The following is a 19,300-nucleotide window of genomic DNA, read 5'->3' as shown; positions in this document are numbered from 1 at the left end:
CCCAGGACTGCTGATAAATGTTGGAGAGTGGCTTGGCAAGCTCCTCCGCCAGCTCCCTCAGCACTCTCTGAAGTGTAAAGTAATTGAAAGAAGTAATTTACTTTTTACAGAAGGAACTAACACCCCCTCTCCCTCCAACAGCAGAATCAAAAGAGGGAGGAAGGTTACTCTTGACTTCAGAGGAAAAGGCACATGCTGTCCCTTGTGACAACACCAACAATTTTGGTTCATAAACTCCATGAGCTCGTAATGGCAGTTATGCCATAATTCCACAGACTAATCTTTGTGCCTTGAACATTGCAAGCACAGAGCATGCTTTGAAGACAAAAATCAAAAGCTGAACTATGGAACTGGTATCTGATCTAGTCAAAGGAAAGCTCTGAAGCCGTTTTACCTCATTTTGGATAATGAAAGATCTCACAGGACAGGGAGAAGCTTCTAAAATTGCACAGTTCAGGGAGTGAGTGGACATAAAAGTTTGTGTGTAGTCAGGCTTACAAAGCATACTTCATTTTACTGCTGTCGTTTAAGTAGAGATCATATATTATCTCTGTCTCTCAGGTGTTTTGCTAAAAATTTTGCCTACAAAATTCAATACCTGGTCTGATAAATTTAAGCACAGAACACTGGAATTAAATACACAAGTGAGAGATACTTGAGCACATATCTGCATGAGAATGGAAAAACTGAGTCAGGGAAAAAGTTGAAGGCAGAGGATCTGCCAAAAATGAGTATTCAACACTGCTGCCAGTACCACACAGGTTGAATCAAACTCAAAGGTAAACAATCCCTTTTTTTTTTTTTTTTTTTAAAGATTCTGCTTGGTGGAAACTTCAGAGATCAAAACAGTTATAAATCAAACAGATTTATTTAAGCACATTGTGAAGTAATGGGCTCTGCCTCTCAATAGAAAGTATGACTTTTCTGAGCTGGTGGGAAATTACACTGTAAGGCTTAGAATATAGTTAAAATATTATTTAGGAGGATAAATAAAAAATGGGTTAGGAAAACAACAGCTCAAAGAATGTTTTAAAATCAAATATAATTAGTTCAGACTGTGAATGCTGGAAATTCTATAATGGAGACATTTTCCACCTTTTTTTTAATCCAGGAATATGATAGGAAAATAACTTTCAGAAATTACTTCACAACAAAATTCAGATGAAAATCACTACCCATGGAGGTTTCCTATGATCTACATGTCTCTCTGAATGTAGTATTTTTTTTTATAAAAATACAAAAATACCTTATTCTACCTCTGTTAATCCTAAATTCATGCATCTCCATGTCTTAAGAGAATTTTCACAGTAGAGTTTAATCTAACTTCAAACGCTATGCATCTCACACCATCTTGAGATATGAACATATCTTCATACCCAGGTGTTCCAAAACATGTTTACATGAAAGCCACCAGAAATGTTTAGAGACTTAACGTTAGCGAGATGAAGTTGCCACAAGATTTGCTCCTATTATCTTTAAATGTTATAAAGTAAATAGCTCTCAGCAACCAGAAGCAAGCAGCAGAATGCACTCAGAGATTGTTCTGGCCTTATCCTTGGTGAAGAGAAACAACACGTATTTACTGGCTGTAAGCGAATTTGTTTGCTTGTTGGTTGATTGGATTAGATGCTGCTTGCAGCAAGGTCTGTGAGCCGCTTGGTGCAAATATGGGTAAGCAATGCTGAAGGAGCAAGGACATATTTGCACCTTTGCATGCAGTAACTGAACAGATAACACGAGGCAAATGGCTAGATGAGAAACCATGGCTGACAAGGGTATGAGCGCATGCTAGGAGCTGTTCATAGACATCAAGGGAGCTTGCATGAGAATGTTTCTCTGTCATCTCTCTATAAAGACAGAGATATGCATGAGTTGAAAACAATACTCACGGCAAAAAGAAACACACATTGAAGCTGAAGAATAGTCAGTCTGCATGAAATACATTGTACTAGAAATCTCAGAAGGGAAGATTCAGCTAGTACATCAGGTTGTGGCTGAAGAAAGAAGAAAGCCTGCCTAGATAAGACAGAATTTGCAAACATCTGCTGAATAACAATCCCACAGTGACAGGCCACAATAGGAGCAGGAAGATCCACAGAAGCATAGGACAATAAAGACAAAGCAGAGAAAGAAAAAAGGTAATAGGAGAGAAACAGAACTGAAAGATAGGTTTCATGTCTCAGCAAACAGAAAAGAAACAGGTCAAAATATAAGAAATCTTACAAGAATCAGGTAGTGCAGCTAGACCTACAAGAAGAATGAAGGTCCTGGCTTCTGAAAGAGCCAGGATCAAAAGCCAAGAAAGAGGAGGGCAACATTGCAGACTGAGGGAGAAAACAGACAGAACAAACTGCAGATGTGGGAGTGGGGAAGAGAGTAAGGAAATCAAACGGACACAAGAAGAAACAATGTTTTGTATTATATTTTGAATTTAGAATACAGATCTGTCACAGAGTGGATCAAAGCTAAGGAAGAGAGCCTGGATTACATATACTGAACATAAAACACCAAAGGGACAGAAATGGAAACTGCATAATGAAAAATTGAGGAAACTTGTTAAAAAGAAGGTAAATGAGCAGCTAAGAGAATTAAATCCTCACAGGAAATACGGAAGCTACTAAGGGTGACCATATTGAAAGCACAAAGCACTCGAAGGCTCGAGTAAAGGCAGAAAGAGGGTAGTATAGTTAAACAGCAGGATAAGAGAGGTTGTAAGAACAAGAAGGCATCCTTCAAAAAAAGATGCAGACATGCCCAAATAAAAAAAAATAGAATCAGAAATTTTGGCACAGTAAATATAAAAACACAGTAAGGCAAACAAACAAAAAAGATTTTGAAGAGAACTTGCAAAAAGAATCAAAACCAATAGTAAATCTTTCCTCATACACACCAGAAGCAGGAAGTCTGCCAGAGAGTCTGTAGGGCCAACTGATGATCAATGTGTACAGTGAGCGCTCAGGAAAGACACAGCTAATTGCAGGGAAACTAAATTAATTCTCTGAACTGGTGTGGGGAAATTCACATGCTGGATCCCCTCTTTGTTAACAGCCAAATAACCTGTAAAATTGCAGTTAACTGTAGAAAAGGTATGGAAGAAATTAAAGAGGAATGTAACAAATCCTCAGGACTATACGGCATTCACCCAACAGTTCTGAAGCTCAGCTCCTAACGGTAGTGCATAACCTCTAGTTTAAAAATTGCCTTAGTAGGCACAACTGGGCAGCAGTAATTGCCAATTTAAAACAAGAAAAATCTGGAAAGATACAGAGAACTACAGAATAGAAAGCCTTAAGCCTGTATCAGGCAATTTAACAAAAAATGAAATACTGGATAGTAATAGTGGACAGCAAGTTAAAAATGATGGTAGAATCAATGTGTCTTTCTTTTGAAGTTTTACTTTGCAATCTTACTGGATTTCTTCAAAAGAGTGGGTGATAGTTGATTAAATTTACTGGGATTTCCAAGAATTTCAACAAAATTCCCTGCCAAAGGTTTTTAAGAAAACTAAGGTGCCATGATGTAAGACAGAAGTCCTGACATGGACAAATACTTGAGAGGGTAGGAGTAAACGGTCAGTTCTCAGGACAGAACCCGCACAGTTCAGGTGGGATCTGTTATAGGATCTATGTTGTTCAACACATTCATAAACGAACTAGAAAAATTAGTAAGCAATAATATGAGTTTACTTATGATACAAAGTTCATTAGGGTAGGGCTGACTAAAACGAAATGCAGAAGGACCATTATAAACTGAGTAACTAGACAATAAAATGATAAATGAAATTTAATATAAATGAATGTAAAATAATGCATGTGTATCTCACATTTTAAATTATGGGATCTCAGCAGACCATTATTGCTCAGAAGCAAGACCTTATGATTAGGACACTATTTTGTGAAGAACCATCTCTCTCTCTTTGTTTTCCAGTCTATGAAGTTGTTCATTGGGGGACACAGTGGATGCTAAAAATTGACATGGACCTCAGTGGACTAGACAAGAGCATGGAACAGAAATCTATTAGGGCTAATACTTCCATAAAGAACAGCTCTGGCTGAGGAAATACTTAAGTTAACAATAATTGAGCATAGGGAGAGAATTAGAGGTGTCACATATGGTTGCCCTGATCTGATGCTCTCCTAGGCATTTCCTTACAGCTACTGTTGGATACAAGATAATGGCCTAGATAAACTTCTGATCTGATCCATTATGGCCATCTTTGATGGTAATACGTTGTAGCATGATAAAGGCCACCCCAAGAAACCCAAACCTGGGATGTATCAGAACAGGTACTTCCAGATGAGACAGGTAAGTGACATAGTTGTACAAATCTCAAATGTTCAAGTGCGCAAAGGAGCTACTAGGATAGACAGGATATCACACAAAGGGAGGATGGAAGAGCTTGAATTCTTTGTTCTATAAAAATAATTCTGAGAAGGATATAACTGCATTGTGAATGCAGGAAGAGACAAAACACAACCGGTCTTCCAGTAAGAATGAGGGATGCGAAAAAACCTAACTCATTTTGGAAGAGCATTTGACTGGTTAATGAAAAGTATGCAAGACTAGGAAGCAGGGGACTCAAGTCAGTGTCAGACGCTCTCTTCCAGTTCTGTTTTCTTAATGCTATCGCTTTAGCAATTTTTAACTGCATTTTTGAATGTAACAAAGGTTATGAGTGTTGTTAGTTGTATTAAAAGAAGCATTCTTAACTAGTTGCAGAAATAATAACGTGTGAAAAGGAAAGCTCTCACTCATCCTATGTAAGGATGCATCATCTTTCATTCAAAGAAAAATCCTATTGCAGTCAAGAAACACAGCTCTAGTATAACAGAAGAAAGTAAACGGGGGCTGGATTAATTCACATTTCTTAAAACCCAGAATCAAAAAGAGAAGCAGTCTCATTTGAAGACAATAGAAAATACATGGTGGGAAAGATCTAGAGTAGCAAAAGCAGGTTTATAATTTCCTATTGTTTCTATCAGTTATGCTGAGAAAATGAACTTTATTTTAAATAAACTACAAAAGTTATTGATTTTCCGATATTGTCAATCCAAAACATGTTATGTTTTATTTCCATCTTCTCAAATAATTTTTAAAAGTTCATTGGGACCTGAAGGCTGTGCACAGGCTGGGGAGTAAAGGGCATTTTTCATTCTTGACATTACAGGGCTTTTGCCATAAAGCGTAATATCACATATTATTTTTACATACTTCAGCACTGGGTATGTTCCATAATGGATGACTTTATTCATATGAACAATCTGATATAAGCAACAAATAAGATTTGGGGCTTAATATCTCAAATCCGAACAGAAACCTCAAGCACTGCTTCCAACCCTTGTAAAGAAATCCCCCAAAGCCAGCCTGGGGCTGGATTACTTGACTCCTGCTTGTAAATAGTGGGAGAGGGTGAAAGTGGAAATTAATACTCCCAATATAGATTTGATGGCCACTGCCTCTGCTGCACAAATTTTAAGAGCTACTTAGTCCTCCTCCTTGAGGACTGCAGCAAAAGCCACAGAATGGTTTCAGTTACTAACAATGTACAGCTTGATACGGATTTCTTCTTGTGTTTAAATGGCTAAAGAACTTCGTAAGTTTTCCTGGTCCAATACAATGACAAAAATGTTCTACAAACTGAGGAAGTTATATGGTTGAAGGAGGAAGTTACATGGCACAGTAACAAAAAAAAATTAAAGCACAACTGATACCTTTATCATTGGATATGTAAATGAATGGAGCAGAAATTACTGATCTTTGCCTGTAGAAACCCTAAATTCCACAGAAATGTTACATATCTTTGCCATATGATTAAATACAAAACCTATAAGGCAACAGAACACATCTTTCAGAGAAGATGACTCTACAGTAAAATACTGATCAACATCTACATTACCAGCCAAGCTAGCACTGACTCTATAAACTCCTATTTTCAGAGTTAATACTTCACCTATAAAACTAAACTTTGCATGGAAACTGGAAAAAGTTATCTGAAAAATTTCAGCCATATTTTTTTTTTAAAAAAGTGCATCCAAAATACAAAAGATCCTTAGGAAATTAACACAGCAGCAAGCTGGTAACATTTCAAAATGCCTCTTAGGCACACAAAACAATTTTAGTAGGCTTCTTTTTTATTGTTTTATGTATTCAGAGCTAAGCCAGAAAAAACAGATGTACTCTGTACTATAGGTGAGTATTTTGGTTACCTGCTAAATGATGCCTCTAGGGAACAGCACAGAAGCAAGGTGAGAAGACTCATTTTTGATGCCCAACTTAGACAGTAAAAGAGTACAAGCATTGCTTTAAGTCAAGAATTGCAGCACTAAATACAAAAGTGCAACTGTCCGTAAACAGATACAATGGACTTCACAGGTTTCTGTTCGGCAAGCTAGCAATGGAAAAAAAGTCAAAAGCAGTTTGTTTGCAAACAAAATTTTGTGTCAAAATAATATCATCTTAAATGTTTATATATTTCCACTAAGAGATAGCAGGTCAACATCACTGCTTTCATAAGACAGGAAAAAAAGTCAGATTAACTCATACTAACAGATTTGAAGATGAAACTCAGATTTGATGCTCACAGCATTTGGTTTTGTAAGTGGTGCCAATTCAATGTTCATTTCCTATCACATTAAAGTATCTAGCACAATGAATACATACACACTTTTCTAAGTTGCTATATTGTATATTACATATTTTCCCTTCCTCTAGAGCGCTCAGCATTTCACCTTTTGAATTCACTTGTTCCCCAAAATTCTCTATTGTGTTAAGCTATTTTAGAGTAATATATTATATACAACTAAAATATCCACAAAGAAAACAACTGGCAACCTTTATTCACTAACATTGCCAGAATGGCTGAACCGGGCTATAAAAGCAAGGCAGTTTAAAGACCATTTTATGAAGACATGACTTTTATGATAAGTCTACATGCCTTAATCATTTTGGCTGACAAGGTGATGGGAGAACTCTGATTTCTCCAATTATAAGTTCAACAGCTGAAATAAGTCTAAAACGGTCATGTGTAAAAGGCATAAAACATTAACCTCATCATTTTCTGTGCAGCTTGTTAAACTCCTAGAAGCTGTAATAGCAGAGACAAATTGAGCAATTTTGAGGCATTTGAGTGCCTTTAGTGAAGTTGCACAGTTGTAATAAATCACTAATTTATTACCTGTTTTGGCTACAAGAGGAGAAAGACTTGAAGGGAAACAAGGCAAGGCAAGGGAGAGAGAACAACAGAGAGAGACAGACAGCGAGAGAAAATGAGCAAGCAAATATAAGAGCACATATGCATGCATTCAAGGTAGACACACTAAAACCCTGAAAAAAAGAATAACAATCACAATTTGTTGATCAATATGATCCAGCATCAGGCTTCAGGATATCTACTAAAATCAGCAGCAGTACAGGCAGCAGCTGTGCTTCCCACAACAGTATGCACCAGAGCATTTTAAGCAAAAGTGAGATTTCCATGTTTTGTGTTAAATAATTTAACACTCAAATGTTTATGACCTTTCCTGACTCAAAGACCAAAGTTTAACCAACATTTTGGTAAACTCGGAATTAATATATTTCTTGACTAATGTTCCAGAGACGTGACCTTTTTTAATTTCTTGACATGCTTTGAATGGTACAAAACAGATGCAGAAGGCTGGTTTGGTCAAACAGATTTCAGTTCAAAATAAAAAGCCACTTAGCTGGTTTATTATTTCTGTATATATTACACAGCAGAAAAAATATTCACACATAGAAGTATTTCCTTGGAACTACTCAGCTTTCTGTCTTTAAAACATGAAATTTAGAACTGATTTTCTATAGTTAAGTAATATAAATATTTCACTGACAGAAATCTTAAGAGAACTCTCCAACAATTTTACTACTAACATGAAAAATTATAGAAATATGTTGTGCTAACAGGCAGTTATTACAAACAGTATGACTAAATCTATATTTAAAAACTGTGCTATATTCAGAAGTTCCTGTAAATGTGCTTTCATGTGAGCAAGTCTGACAGACAAAAAATTCTGATGATCAAATCAACCAGATGGACCAATGTTTTTGATCATACACTTTCTGAACAAAGCCTGTTAAGATTTCCACACATTCACACAGTAAAATATACAAATGAACGATGAGCTGTTGGAGATTTCAAAAGAAAATCAAAGACAAAACTATCAAGGTGGGTCAGAAAGTTATCTGTAATTGTTCATGTGTGTGAAAATACTGATGGAGCACAATGATTCTTCTCCATGAAAGTATAATCTTTTTCACCAAAGCAAATAAATCTGCTTCAAATAATCTCCACCCAACTGCAAAATTCAAATATGAAGATAAGCTAAATATTACTGAAATTACTGAAGAGCTGAAAACCGATATATGCAAAATATCACCTATAAACACTTTATTCCATAAATTCTACCACCATCTTTTGGGGGCAATAAAAGGCAATATGGCCCATTCAGAATGTTGTCCTTTACGAGTAATCTTACTATTTTTGTGTGAGCCATTCCCAAGGGAAAAGGACAGTTTTATGTTTGATTTCTTGAGTATCAAGTTAATAGAGCCCTCAGTTCTGTATCTTTTATTCACTGAAAATTCCATCAAGAGTTACTTGTAGTTTTATTTTAGAAGTCAATGTTTATAAGCCTTTTTCATGTCAGTTCTACCTATTGCAAAATATGCAGTCATGACTGATTGCAGACAGTAGTAATAATTAAGGATAAAATAGTGTCCAGCCTCCATAAATATCAATCTCTGATTTTATTGGTGAATGACTTGCTAGGCCTTTGTATTAATAAGCTTACAGATGCTGATTTCTATGAGGTTATTCATGTAGAAAGTTTCAAACTGGATTTGGTTTCCCTCTCTGTCCCACACTGTGCAAGCAAGATCACTCTGGCTTATTACTCAGTTGCCCAATTTTCCTTGATGAAAGAGTGAATAGTCTGTAGGATCATGCTACTTAGAAGTTCAGTTTCTGGCTCTTGAAAATACTAAACAGTAATTACTTGGCCTTAAGGACTTCTATGAATAGATGTAGGTTTCCAGATTCATTACAATCCATTATGTCATTGCAGCTGAAATAAGAAAAGTGTCATCTTGAGAAAAGAGAGGCCTCCAGGCAGCATCCCAATCATTCTAATCAGATTGCAATCATTTGACCAATCCTATGCTGATTATTAAATGAATTAAGAAGCATGCAGGGGTCATGTAGGGCATGGCTCATTTGTTTTCAACAAGTTATCAAACTTTGAGTTTGTGATTTTACTTCATTTGCCCTTCAGGCTTATTATCTCACCACTAGTTGCCAAACCACCTTCTGCTTTGCCACTTGGATGATCCTATTTGGGGCTGTGATCCCTGGTTTGAGAACAACTGCCTTAATGTTTGCACATAATACTATTTTTAAGGGGTCTTTAATGAAAAAGAAACTGTAAACGTTTACCTTTTTGGTGTAACAAGTTAGACAGAAAACATATCTAGCACTATTTCTTGAGCCATCAAGTACTGTAGATAGACCTCGTCTTCAAAAAGTCTTAAAGACTACAATAAATGTCCAGTATGCTTGCATAAGAAATCACCCACAGTTCAGTTTCCTTTTAGTTTCAAGCAGCTTCATAACAATTATTCTATTGCATCATTTGTCTCTTTTTAGTGTATGGACTGATTTTTCTGACTGTCAGTGAATAGTTCCTTTATCTTAATCAAATAGCGGTTTCAGAGGCAAAAGTATTTGGGGCCACCTTACCCCAGGCAAGCCTTAGCACATATTTGCTGTTCTGACCCAACGTTCTGTCAGTGCCTCTCTCAAGTAGGATTATTTAAAATTAATATAGTTCTATAACCAAGATATATTAGTATTACTTTCGTATTTTAAAGCTTTCTGTGGCTTCCTATGTCCATCCATGCACGCTTTAGTTTGGATTATAATTGTTCCTTTTCATTCTTTGTGAAAAGTAACAAAGTTATTACTGAAACTTCTAGACCAAGATTTTATTACTGCAACCTTTACAAGCTTCTGAATTTGCGCTCCCATATTAGGAAATGCTGCTTATATTTTCTTTTTATGTGTGTTGACTATTTTTTGTAATTCAGTCATAGGACATTATTATTTTAAAAGGGAGAAAAGCAGTAAATAGAGAAAACAGTATTTTTTTTAAAAAAAACATTACTGTCATATTTAAGTATAAAACCATTAACTACCTAGGATATGTTTAAAGACAATAATGCATGTGTTTGTGAGATCAAGGCCCAAGTTCAGTATTATTCCATTGCTCAGAACACAGATCAACAAATAACTACCACATGCAGCTGAGGTTCCCTCCCAAGTCTTGTAGTTTGAATGACATAAACCAATGCTTTTAAGATTAATATATTTCTAGCCCTGCATGGATGCAATGTCTTGACATTACCTTTTATATTCTTTGGTTTCTTAGCAACTCTTAACACTCCTTTTAAGTAAAAGTTTTTTTATTTAAGAATAACTTGGCTTCTTTTTATAGCTTTTCCTCCTAATATTCAGAATTGGCTGTTCTGCATTACACCCTACTAGACTAACTACTATTAAAAAAAAAAATCTTATTCTCATATATAATACCACCATACCAGTCATTGCTATTTTCAAGGTAAAGTACTCATTAAATCAAAACAGTTGGAATTTTACTAACATTGTCATCAACATATGCCAGTTATATCTTCTGTAAAAACTGGATTTTTCTCCCTATTTTTAATTCACCTTGCTTATCAGCTATTTCCTTCAACTCATCTGAAAAACCCCCAAAAGCTAACTCCACAAGTTCAGACTCTGGAGTTTACTGAATACTCTTTTCCACTCTGTGTTTTGAATATGTAAACCATTTCTAACATTGAGGAACTGTTTTAGAAAAGAACTGTCTTTAAAAATATTTTCATAAGTGAAATTTAAATCAACAATATTTTCAGGATGCAAACTAGAGCTGTTATGAAGTGGATCCAATCTTTGTATCAATATCAGTAACTTGGAATTCCATGCATGATGTTTATGAGAGAAATAACTATTTGTGTACAAGCCGCGAACATGCACTCATTTTGAGCAAATGGAAGGTACAAAGCAGGTCATCTATAAAGCACATTAAAGCCTTTTCTTTTAATTTTCCTGATTAGCTTCTTGGAGTATCAAATATTCATAGAAGTACTTGATAGCTTTTTCTAAATACCAAATAAACACTGCATTTAAGAAATGAAAATGAAGACTTATACTTTATCTTAGCGCTTCACATCTCCCCCAATACTGTCAAAAATGTACTCCTAGGTTCCAAAAGCCTTTCACTTCCATTTCCAAAACATAAAAACCAATTATATCTCTCAAACAATATTTTTTCAAAAAATTTACTTTTCTAATGCAGAATCTTAAAGAGTGCCCCCATCTTCTTTTATATCAACATATCATGACACCCACTTAATCATATAACCCTTCTAAACGTAAAATAATTTCACCTCAGTATTACCATGGTCATGTGTCTCAATAAATTCCTCGTCCCTTACATTTTATCCCTGCTTTTGATTTAGTAAACCTGTGTGTACCAACCACGCATGTCTGGTAGTGATGATATAAACCTGTCAGCTACAGGGAAGCTCCGTGAAATAATGTCATCACTTTCCCCAAAATAAACTATAGCTTTCACAGACTTCTGGAAAGTGGATACTGACAGAAGTTATTGCGACAATAGGCTGAGTATCCTGCATTATAGCAGCAGGTGCTTTTTGTGTTTCCACTTCGTCTGGACCCCTCATCATGCCTGTATGAAATTCACCTTTCTATCCTCAAGCATGGAATTCACCTATGGATTCACCTATTAGCTAGTGGGTTGTACTAAAAGTAAAATACCTTGGTGATTCTCAAATCATGCTTTGGAATTTAAAAAAAAGAAACTGTTTTAAAGATGTCTTTTCACTTAAATTGCTTTTGTTCACAGTGCCCCCCCTCTCACTCTCCCCCAGACCAGCAATAAAGTTTGGGTTACGTCATTTCTAGATTCATATGTCAAGACTTTCCATAGGTCTTCACCTAGAAACAATTACATTCTTTGTAGATCTGCAGCCAAAATAAAACTTGATACATACATCACATATGTACACATGAGCTGTATAAACTACTTGTTAGTCATCTATCAAAACACTGACAAGCAGGAACTCAGGACTATATCCCCGTCTTTGTGAGCAGGAGATGTTTTAAAGCCATTTTAAAACAAGATAGCTAGAAGTAGTTTACTTACTTTGCAAAGTGTTTTACTCTATGTAATACTTTTTCCATGCTAATAAATGACAACTCTGCCTGCAGTGGTCTTACATAATCATTCTAGCTTTTTATTTTCAAAAAATGGAGGCAGCATTCTGCTGCAATTCTCTTACCACCAAGGATCAAGAATTTCCATTCAGATCTCACATTGTTGTTATACATGCCTGTTATTGATAAAATGTTTTGGTGCCATGGTCACAAAAATCCGCTGAAGATTATAAAAGTTTTTCCTTTTTTCCAGTCAGCTTTACTAACTGTTGTTATCCATGTATGTATATTTGATCCATTTGCATATAAAATCATATATACACCCAATGAAGTCTTAACAGGAAAAAACTGTACTTACACTAAAGCAATATTTGCAATGTTACTTTTTACCATTATAAGGTGCCTCTTAGAGCTATATTTCAACAGTTATTCAAATTATTTTTAGCAAAGGAAGCCAGAATTCACCCTGGAAAAAATGGGGTTTGATAGTACCAGAAAGAAGATTGACAATAGTTGTATGCCCTTGTATGTTGTACGGACAAGAGACAAACTAATGTCATAATAGCATTATTCATATTCTGTTGGCATGTGAAGTCTGTAAAGGCATAAACTGATAGGTATTGATACTCATAGCTCTTCATAAAGCCATAGAACTTGGAGGGAAAATCAAGTCTTTGGCATACCAGAAAAAGATATATAACCATAGCCATCTTTAATCAATTACATATAAACCCAAACACCCATCAACCTAAAAAAAAAAAATCAGTTGAGATTACATTTATTATTCTTTATTAAAATTTCCACTGAGTATCTTACTTCCTCCACTGTTGACTAAGTTAAGAAGCTGCAAAGACTATATCTGCACTGGAGGCAAGGCAGCCCACTTTTCTGGTTGGCAGAACATGTTTCCCAGGCAAAATGGCTTATTTTACATAGCTTTTGTGAGTACAAAGGATGCTGGAGTGCTAACCCTTTCTGCCTCCAGCTGAGGCAACTTGCTGCTATTGCAGACGTGTTTGTTTTGCAGACGTGTTTTGCTATTGCAAACTGTTTGTTTCAACACCTATATGGCATGCCCTTTCTGTCACCTGAATACCAAACACTGTTTTGACAAGGAATGTAAAATTCTGCAGAACCGCTGATCAAATGTATTTTTACTATTTTTTACTTTTTTTAATGCTGCAAAAAGCAATTTTCAAAGCAGAAAAGCAAAAAGAAAAACGGCCCTGACATTTTTGCATGCTTCTAAAAAACGTTTACCATCTATTCCTCTCTAATCAAAATACTTACATTTTTGCCGATAACTACAGGCTCTTCTGAATTTTGGACAAGAACAGGCAAAAATCTTCCCGAAAAGTCTTTTCGATGCCATTTATTTCTCTTTGATTTTGTTTTAAATGAAGATTCTATCATTAATCATATAAATCACAAAAGAAGATAATTTGCACATAGAAAAAGAATTACATACCTTATATTGGATAAGGAGACCATAAACCAAAATATTTTTCTTTTTCACTTCCCTTGCAAATTTCTTGATCCTAGTTATTTCTTCCATCCCAATGCTGAAAGAAATATTTTCTGAAATATCCAAGTGCACCTGCAAAGGAACAAATAAAAAAAACCCCAAAATTCCACTTCTTCCATAGTGTGTTATTTTAGACTGCCAGTTTTTAGTATCTCATTTTTATGTGTTAAGCACACAAAAATAGAGGCTAATAAAGGTTTTTCTTAGTTAGCCTCTATTACTATTGAATTCCACTATTTCTATATTTAGTGACATGAAAATTATTTCTTTTCAAAGCACAGTGAAACCAATACGCCAGAACACATCAGAACACAATGTTCTAACTGCATATTAAAAATATTTAATTAAATCAGAAAACAAACAACATTCTTTTCTAAACTCTAATCTAACTTTCACAGGGGTTTTTTTGGTTGGTTGTTTTTTTTTTTTTTAGTATCAGGATACTAGAGAAATACAGGTGTTTTCTTAAGCATCTTAAAAGGTTTTCAAAATGGAACTGCATTCTTTAAAGATCTATTTTGAATTTACTACCTTTTCAGTATAGCATATTAGTTGCCTACATTGGATTAATTTCAAGATAACACTTCAAGTTTAAAAAGCAGAAACTACTTCAAAAGAAGGTAGGGATATAGCTGTGCTGAGCTCTTGGGCAGGGAAAGGCAGGTCTCATATCCAGCAGGGATGCTACACAAACATGGTGGGTCTTACAGGACCTGAGCTGGTATCTCCAGGGAGGTATCAACTAGTTCAACTCTTTCCCAAGGCTTACATGTTCCACAGTTTAATCGGTTTACTTTACAAAGTTTCTATTAACTGTAGAAACCAAAATTAAGGATGATGATTTGTACATATAAAGTTGCAGCATCTATTAAGAGCAGAAATACCTTTCCCCTTAAAAGAAAGAAAATATTTTTCTGGCTGAATGATTCCATCAATATAAAACCTATCTGTAAGTACTACAGAGAGGTAGGAGCATAAAGGTAGCCCCAGAGATCTGTACTTGGAAAAATAATTTCAAGTTCCTTTTTTACCTTATGTTCAATTTATCCTGACAGATAATAGATTTTTACTCATTTTCCCTTGCAAACCTTTTAAAAAAAAAAAACAAGGTGTTTACTGTCTGCATATTCACCAGGAGCAAAGCTATTGTCTTCTACTACACAGGCAGAGATAATTTTCAAACACTCATTATTTTGTTATTTTTTACCCAAAACAAGGCTAAGTACTGCTCATTTACAGCTATTTACAAGAAATTTTAAAACCTATTATTTTGAGAGAACCTAACACCTATTTACCATTAACCTGTTCCACAGCTTTAAAAAGAGATTTTTCTCAAACTTACTTTTGTACTGAAAAGCAAACAGTGGCAACTACAGAGCTGAAGTACTAGCATTCCTTTCTTTCTAACCCCAAGTAACAACAACAAAATAAAAATAATATCCATTCATAGCATCTACAAACGTGAACACGTATTACTCAGAAAAGTAAAGTCAGTTTAAGAATATGATTCTTCTGGTTATAGCAGAGTTGGAGAGGATACTGGTTTGATGCAGACAAATAACTGCATGAATTTACCTCTATGCTTCCTATTTCTCCTGTAACATTAATATTCCCTTTTCTGCTATGTCCAGATACAGTAGTCCAATTGCTGCTTCAGCTTACAGATGCCCCAAAAAACTCTAATCAGGCACCAGGATAAAGGATAGACTTTGCAATCTGTGGCAATTTACAGGCGGGAATATGGGGAGAAGTCATCATGTCCAGTGCAAGCTCATCCTTTTACTGGGATAATTCTCCCCAGGCTGGTTAAACAGACAATCTCGTACAATAATACCACCTGTCATTTTTATCACTAAAGAAGCTGAATATCGGAAGGAAAAATAAAACTGATTCTCTTAATTATCAGACTGTTAAGAAAAAGTTACACGTGTCCTGAAATCAAAGAACAGACAAGCACTTTCCAATTACACAAAAGTCTACGTTAGACTGTTCCTGATTATGAGGTTAGAATGGAAGCAGTTAGCCGCTCTCCTCATTTATCCTTTCAATTCTTCACTATCAGGAACAGTTTTACTTTTGAGAGTAGAAAAGAATAATGTTTCCTGTACAGCTAGTACCTAAAACCTATGCATTTAAATGTCATCATATTGCTTAAAATTCTGAGTCACATCTGCCTAAGAAATATTAATGTGCCCTTTTACATCAAAAGAGTGTGTCTTACAGGACTTTTCACTAACAATGCATTTGGGTTTTATGTTAAACGAAGTATATAGCGAAGAATAAAGCTGAGGAGAATCCCACTCATAAGCCTCAGTGAAGAGGACACCCAGCACTGAATTTAATTAAAGACTGCTGAAGGAAGTTTCTATCCCCCAGCCATACCATCTGTAATGAATTTTAGGGATCAGAAGTTTAAAGGACTTAAATAGTTCCCAGTGATTAATATGAGACAATGATTTGTTTAGCTAATTCTTTAGTCATTTAAAACATACCTTCCAGTTCTCCTATTTTTTCCTTCTTCTATTTCTAAAAGATAGTGTGGTAACTCCATAAAATTTGAAAGTGTAGCATAAAATGCCTTTTTATAGTTAGGGTACTTCATTTTTTAAAGATACTTTTAACAAATATATGTGTATCTGTTTTAAATGTTAGTAGCTGCTTCCACCTAGTTATGAGACTTTTCTCCCACTGTCTAGTTTTGGGAAATTTCAAGTAGTTGTCAGGAACAACTGATGGCTCTGGAGTAAAGGGATTAAAAATATCATTTTCTCCTGAGGCTATATTAAAAGGTGTCCACCTAATGTAACCTTTTTCATTTGTAAAAGTAATTCATCTTCATGATATCTCATTTGCTCAGTAATGAAATTTCATCACTTAAATTTCAGATTAAGCCTAAATTTGAGAAGTAAATGCTCAGTTTTACCTCCAGATCACTAGACCATGCACTTCAGAAACTATTCAGGCCCCATGTAAAATAACTATTCATTCCTTTTTAAAGAGCTTCATATATGGAATTATATTTTAACATCGTAACATATTATCTTATGTTATTGCTGAAGAGTATAATAAATGTAGTCCAGAGGCACACTCCTTGTGACACATGGTATTAATGACACTCATTCCACCCAATACTTCTCATCCCTACCTATTAAGCCAGAAAACATAATGACAGAATTAATTGGATCTGGTTGCACTGCATGGACACTTTCAAATCTACTCATATTTTCTCCTTTTTAACAATCTGAGTAAAATAAGTCATGTATACCTTCAGCTGTTGTCCACATGAACTGTTAAATTATTCTGGCAGCGATATTCAAATAATGAGAATTTCAGCCAAAAATACACTTTAAAACTTTTACCACATACCAGAACAGATTTTTCAGTCTTACAACATCTCAATAAGTGAAGTATGTATTAAAGTTATATTGCAAAGTACTTCAAAGTTAATTTTTAATACTTGGACCATAAAAGCAACAATAATTTTAAAACTTTGAGTAAACCCCTCAGCATAGAAAAAAATAAAGCCACTTAATTCTGTTTCAACTGAGCATTCAAGCAGACTACATCATTTGCAGCATCCCCAACAGAGATGGAGCACAACAGCAAAGCAGGAGTTAACAGTTCAATACGACTAGCCACAATGAGTCTTTCACAGAAATATATAACTAATAAATTGTCATTGGCTAGTGTTGGTTTATTTTCTGACAGCATGCAGTACATGTGCTCAAGTGCAAATGATGCTCTTTACAGACCAATTTACAGTTCAAATTTACAATTTTATTCAGTTAGCAGCAATTTAAACCTAGCCTAACATTTAAAAATATTTCATTAGGTGCTTTCTACAGTAACTTACAGGAGTTACCTACCAAAATAAGGACAACTGGATATAAGAGAGGAATATTTGATTTTTCCAACATATCCACTAGTTGCTGGGTTTCTTGAATGGCATACTTTTTATCCTAAATGAAAATAAATGTGTAGAATTACTGAAAACATCAAACAATGGTTTCACAAAAATGGAATTCAAAGATCTGTTATTTACCAAAAAAGATACATCACTTCTTTGGTTTTGGGGTTTTTTGGTTGGTTGGTTTTAATATACTTGTAATGCTTTCATCTGGTAAAGTTATAGCTGTTTGAAAAAAAATTAAGATTAATAATATTACCCTTAAGAAATATATACATAAAACAAGCTTAAGGGTCTTGACTGGTCTCAGACATGGTTCATCTAAAACCTTTCTGTTCCCATACAGGGACCCAAATACAGATTACATCGCACATACGTGTCCAAAATGGGAAACACTAATTTAGACCACAGTAGCAATGCACAGTTAGATGACTACACATATGACATACCTCTTCTTGAGACAATTCACTTCAATACAGTATCTATGAAAGGAAATTTTAAACTACTTTCAGTTGCATCCCTCTTGTTCAAGAATTCATGGCTGGTTTAACAACATACTGATGGAAGTGCAGAACCACGAGAGAAAGAACGGACCAGCATCTCAAAGGTCTAGTTTGGTGCACATCAGAAACACCAAACATCGGAATGGATACACCAGGAGCACAGAAATAACAAACAACTTATTATTCAAATATGTAATTATTATTTACCATTACTAATAAATTTAAGTGCAAAACTAAAAGCATGCATCCTTACTACTTACATTTACGCAAATAAAATTGTAGCACTGTCCTGAAAAGATGTTTTGTAGATAGCTATCATTTTTACTTAGAGATATTGATACAACTTCAACCTGATTAGGAAAAAAAAAAATATTACTATGTTACGAATTTGACTTCAGCTTTAACTATCTGCTACAGCTTCCACCATTATGGCAGAATTTATTCATTCAAATGACTTAAAACTGGCAATTATTATTTCCACTATGAGAATTAAAAATTGCTCAAATTTTTAGGTGACTCAACAGCGAAGCATGGAGTCCAACACCCTGCAGAGTTTTCTGCAAGTTTTTGCTGAAGCATACCGCTATGCTGGAGCCATTCCAGAAACAGCCCTGGAAGTATCAGACACTAGAGCTGCTGCCGGGGTTAGGATGTTCAACTGTTCCCAGAGATGAAAACACTGTTCGTAGGATCAAGACAATCTAATGATTTTAGACCTCCAATTCTGAGAAAATCTCTATAATATTCAAATACATATATATTTTGTCTTCATGCAACTAAAAATAAAATAAGAAGTACGTATGAAAGACCAGGTGCACAGGTATTCTAGGATTCTGCAAATGACAAGACTCATTCAGCATTTCTCCTGAAAATAATTTCCTCAACAAATACTTTAAAATACTGTCCTAATCACAGACGTACTTATTTTGCAACCTTTAACTATAATACCAGCTAAGAAATGATTTTATCCTAATTAAAATAAAAAGTAGATTCTACTACATTATCAGCTTCAGGATTGCCTTAAGTAAAACAGCAAACCAGATAGTAGAAGGGGAATTTGTTCCCTAAGAGAAGATAACACTTTGAAGCCAATAAAA

The 19,300-nt window shown here is 35.0% G+C and overlaps 1 protein-coding gene across 1 annotated transcript in view; it reads right to left on the bottom strand.

The window, feature by feature from the left end:
* The window catches only part of ISPD (isoprenoid synthase domain containing), a 121,916-nt gene that overhangs the window by 41,269 nt on the left and 61,347 nt on the right, over window positions 1-19,300 (bottom strand). Inside the window, exons 6-8 of the mRNA XM_009282064.2 lie at window positions 18,464-18,553; window positions 17,660-17,752; window positions 13,737-13,865 (exon numbers count right to left, since the gene is read on the bottom strand). Of these exons, the coding sequence (XP_009280339.2) occupies window positions 13,737-13,865; window positions 17,660-17,752; window positions 18,464-18,553 (312 nt within the window). The remainder of the gene's footprint in view (window positions 1-13,736; window positions 13,866-17,659; window positions 17,753-18,463; window positions 18,554-19,300) is intronic.

Source organism: Aptenodytes forsteri, unplaced genomic scaffold (genome assembly GCF_000699145.1).
Source record: "Aptenodytes forsteri isolate BGI_AS27 unplaced genomic scaffold, ASM69914v1 Scaffold164, whole genome shotgun sequence".
Lineage (NCBI taxonomy): Eukaryota > Metazoa > Chordata > Aves > Sphenisciformes > Spheniscidae > Aptenodytes > Aptenodytes forsteri.
This window is presented reverse-complemented; position numbering and strand designations above follow the sequence as displayed.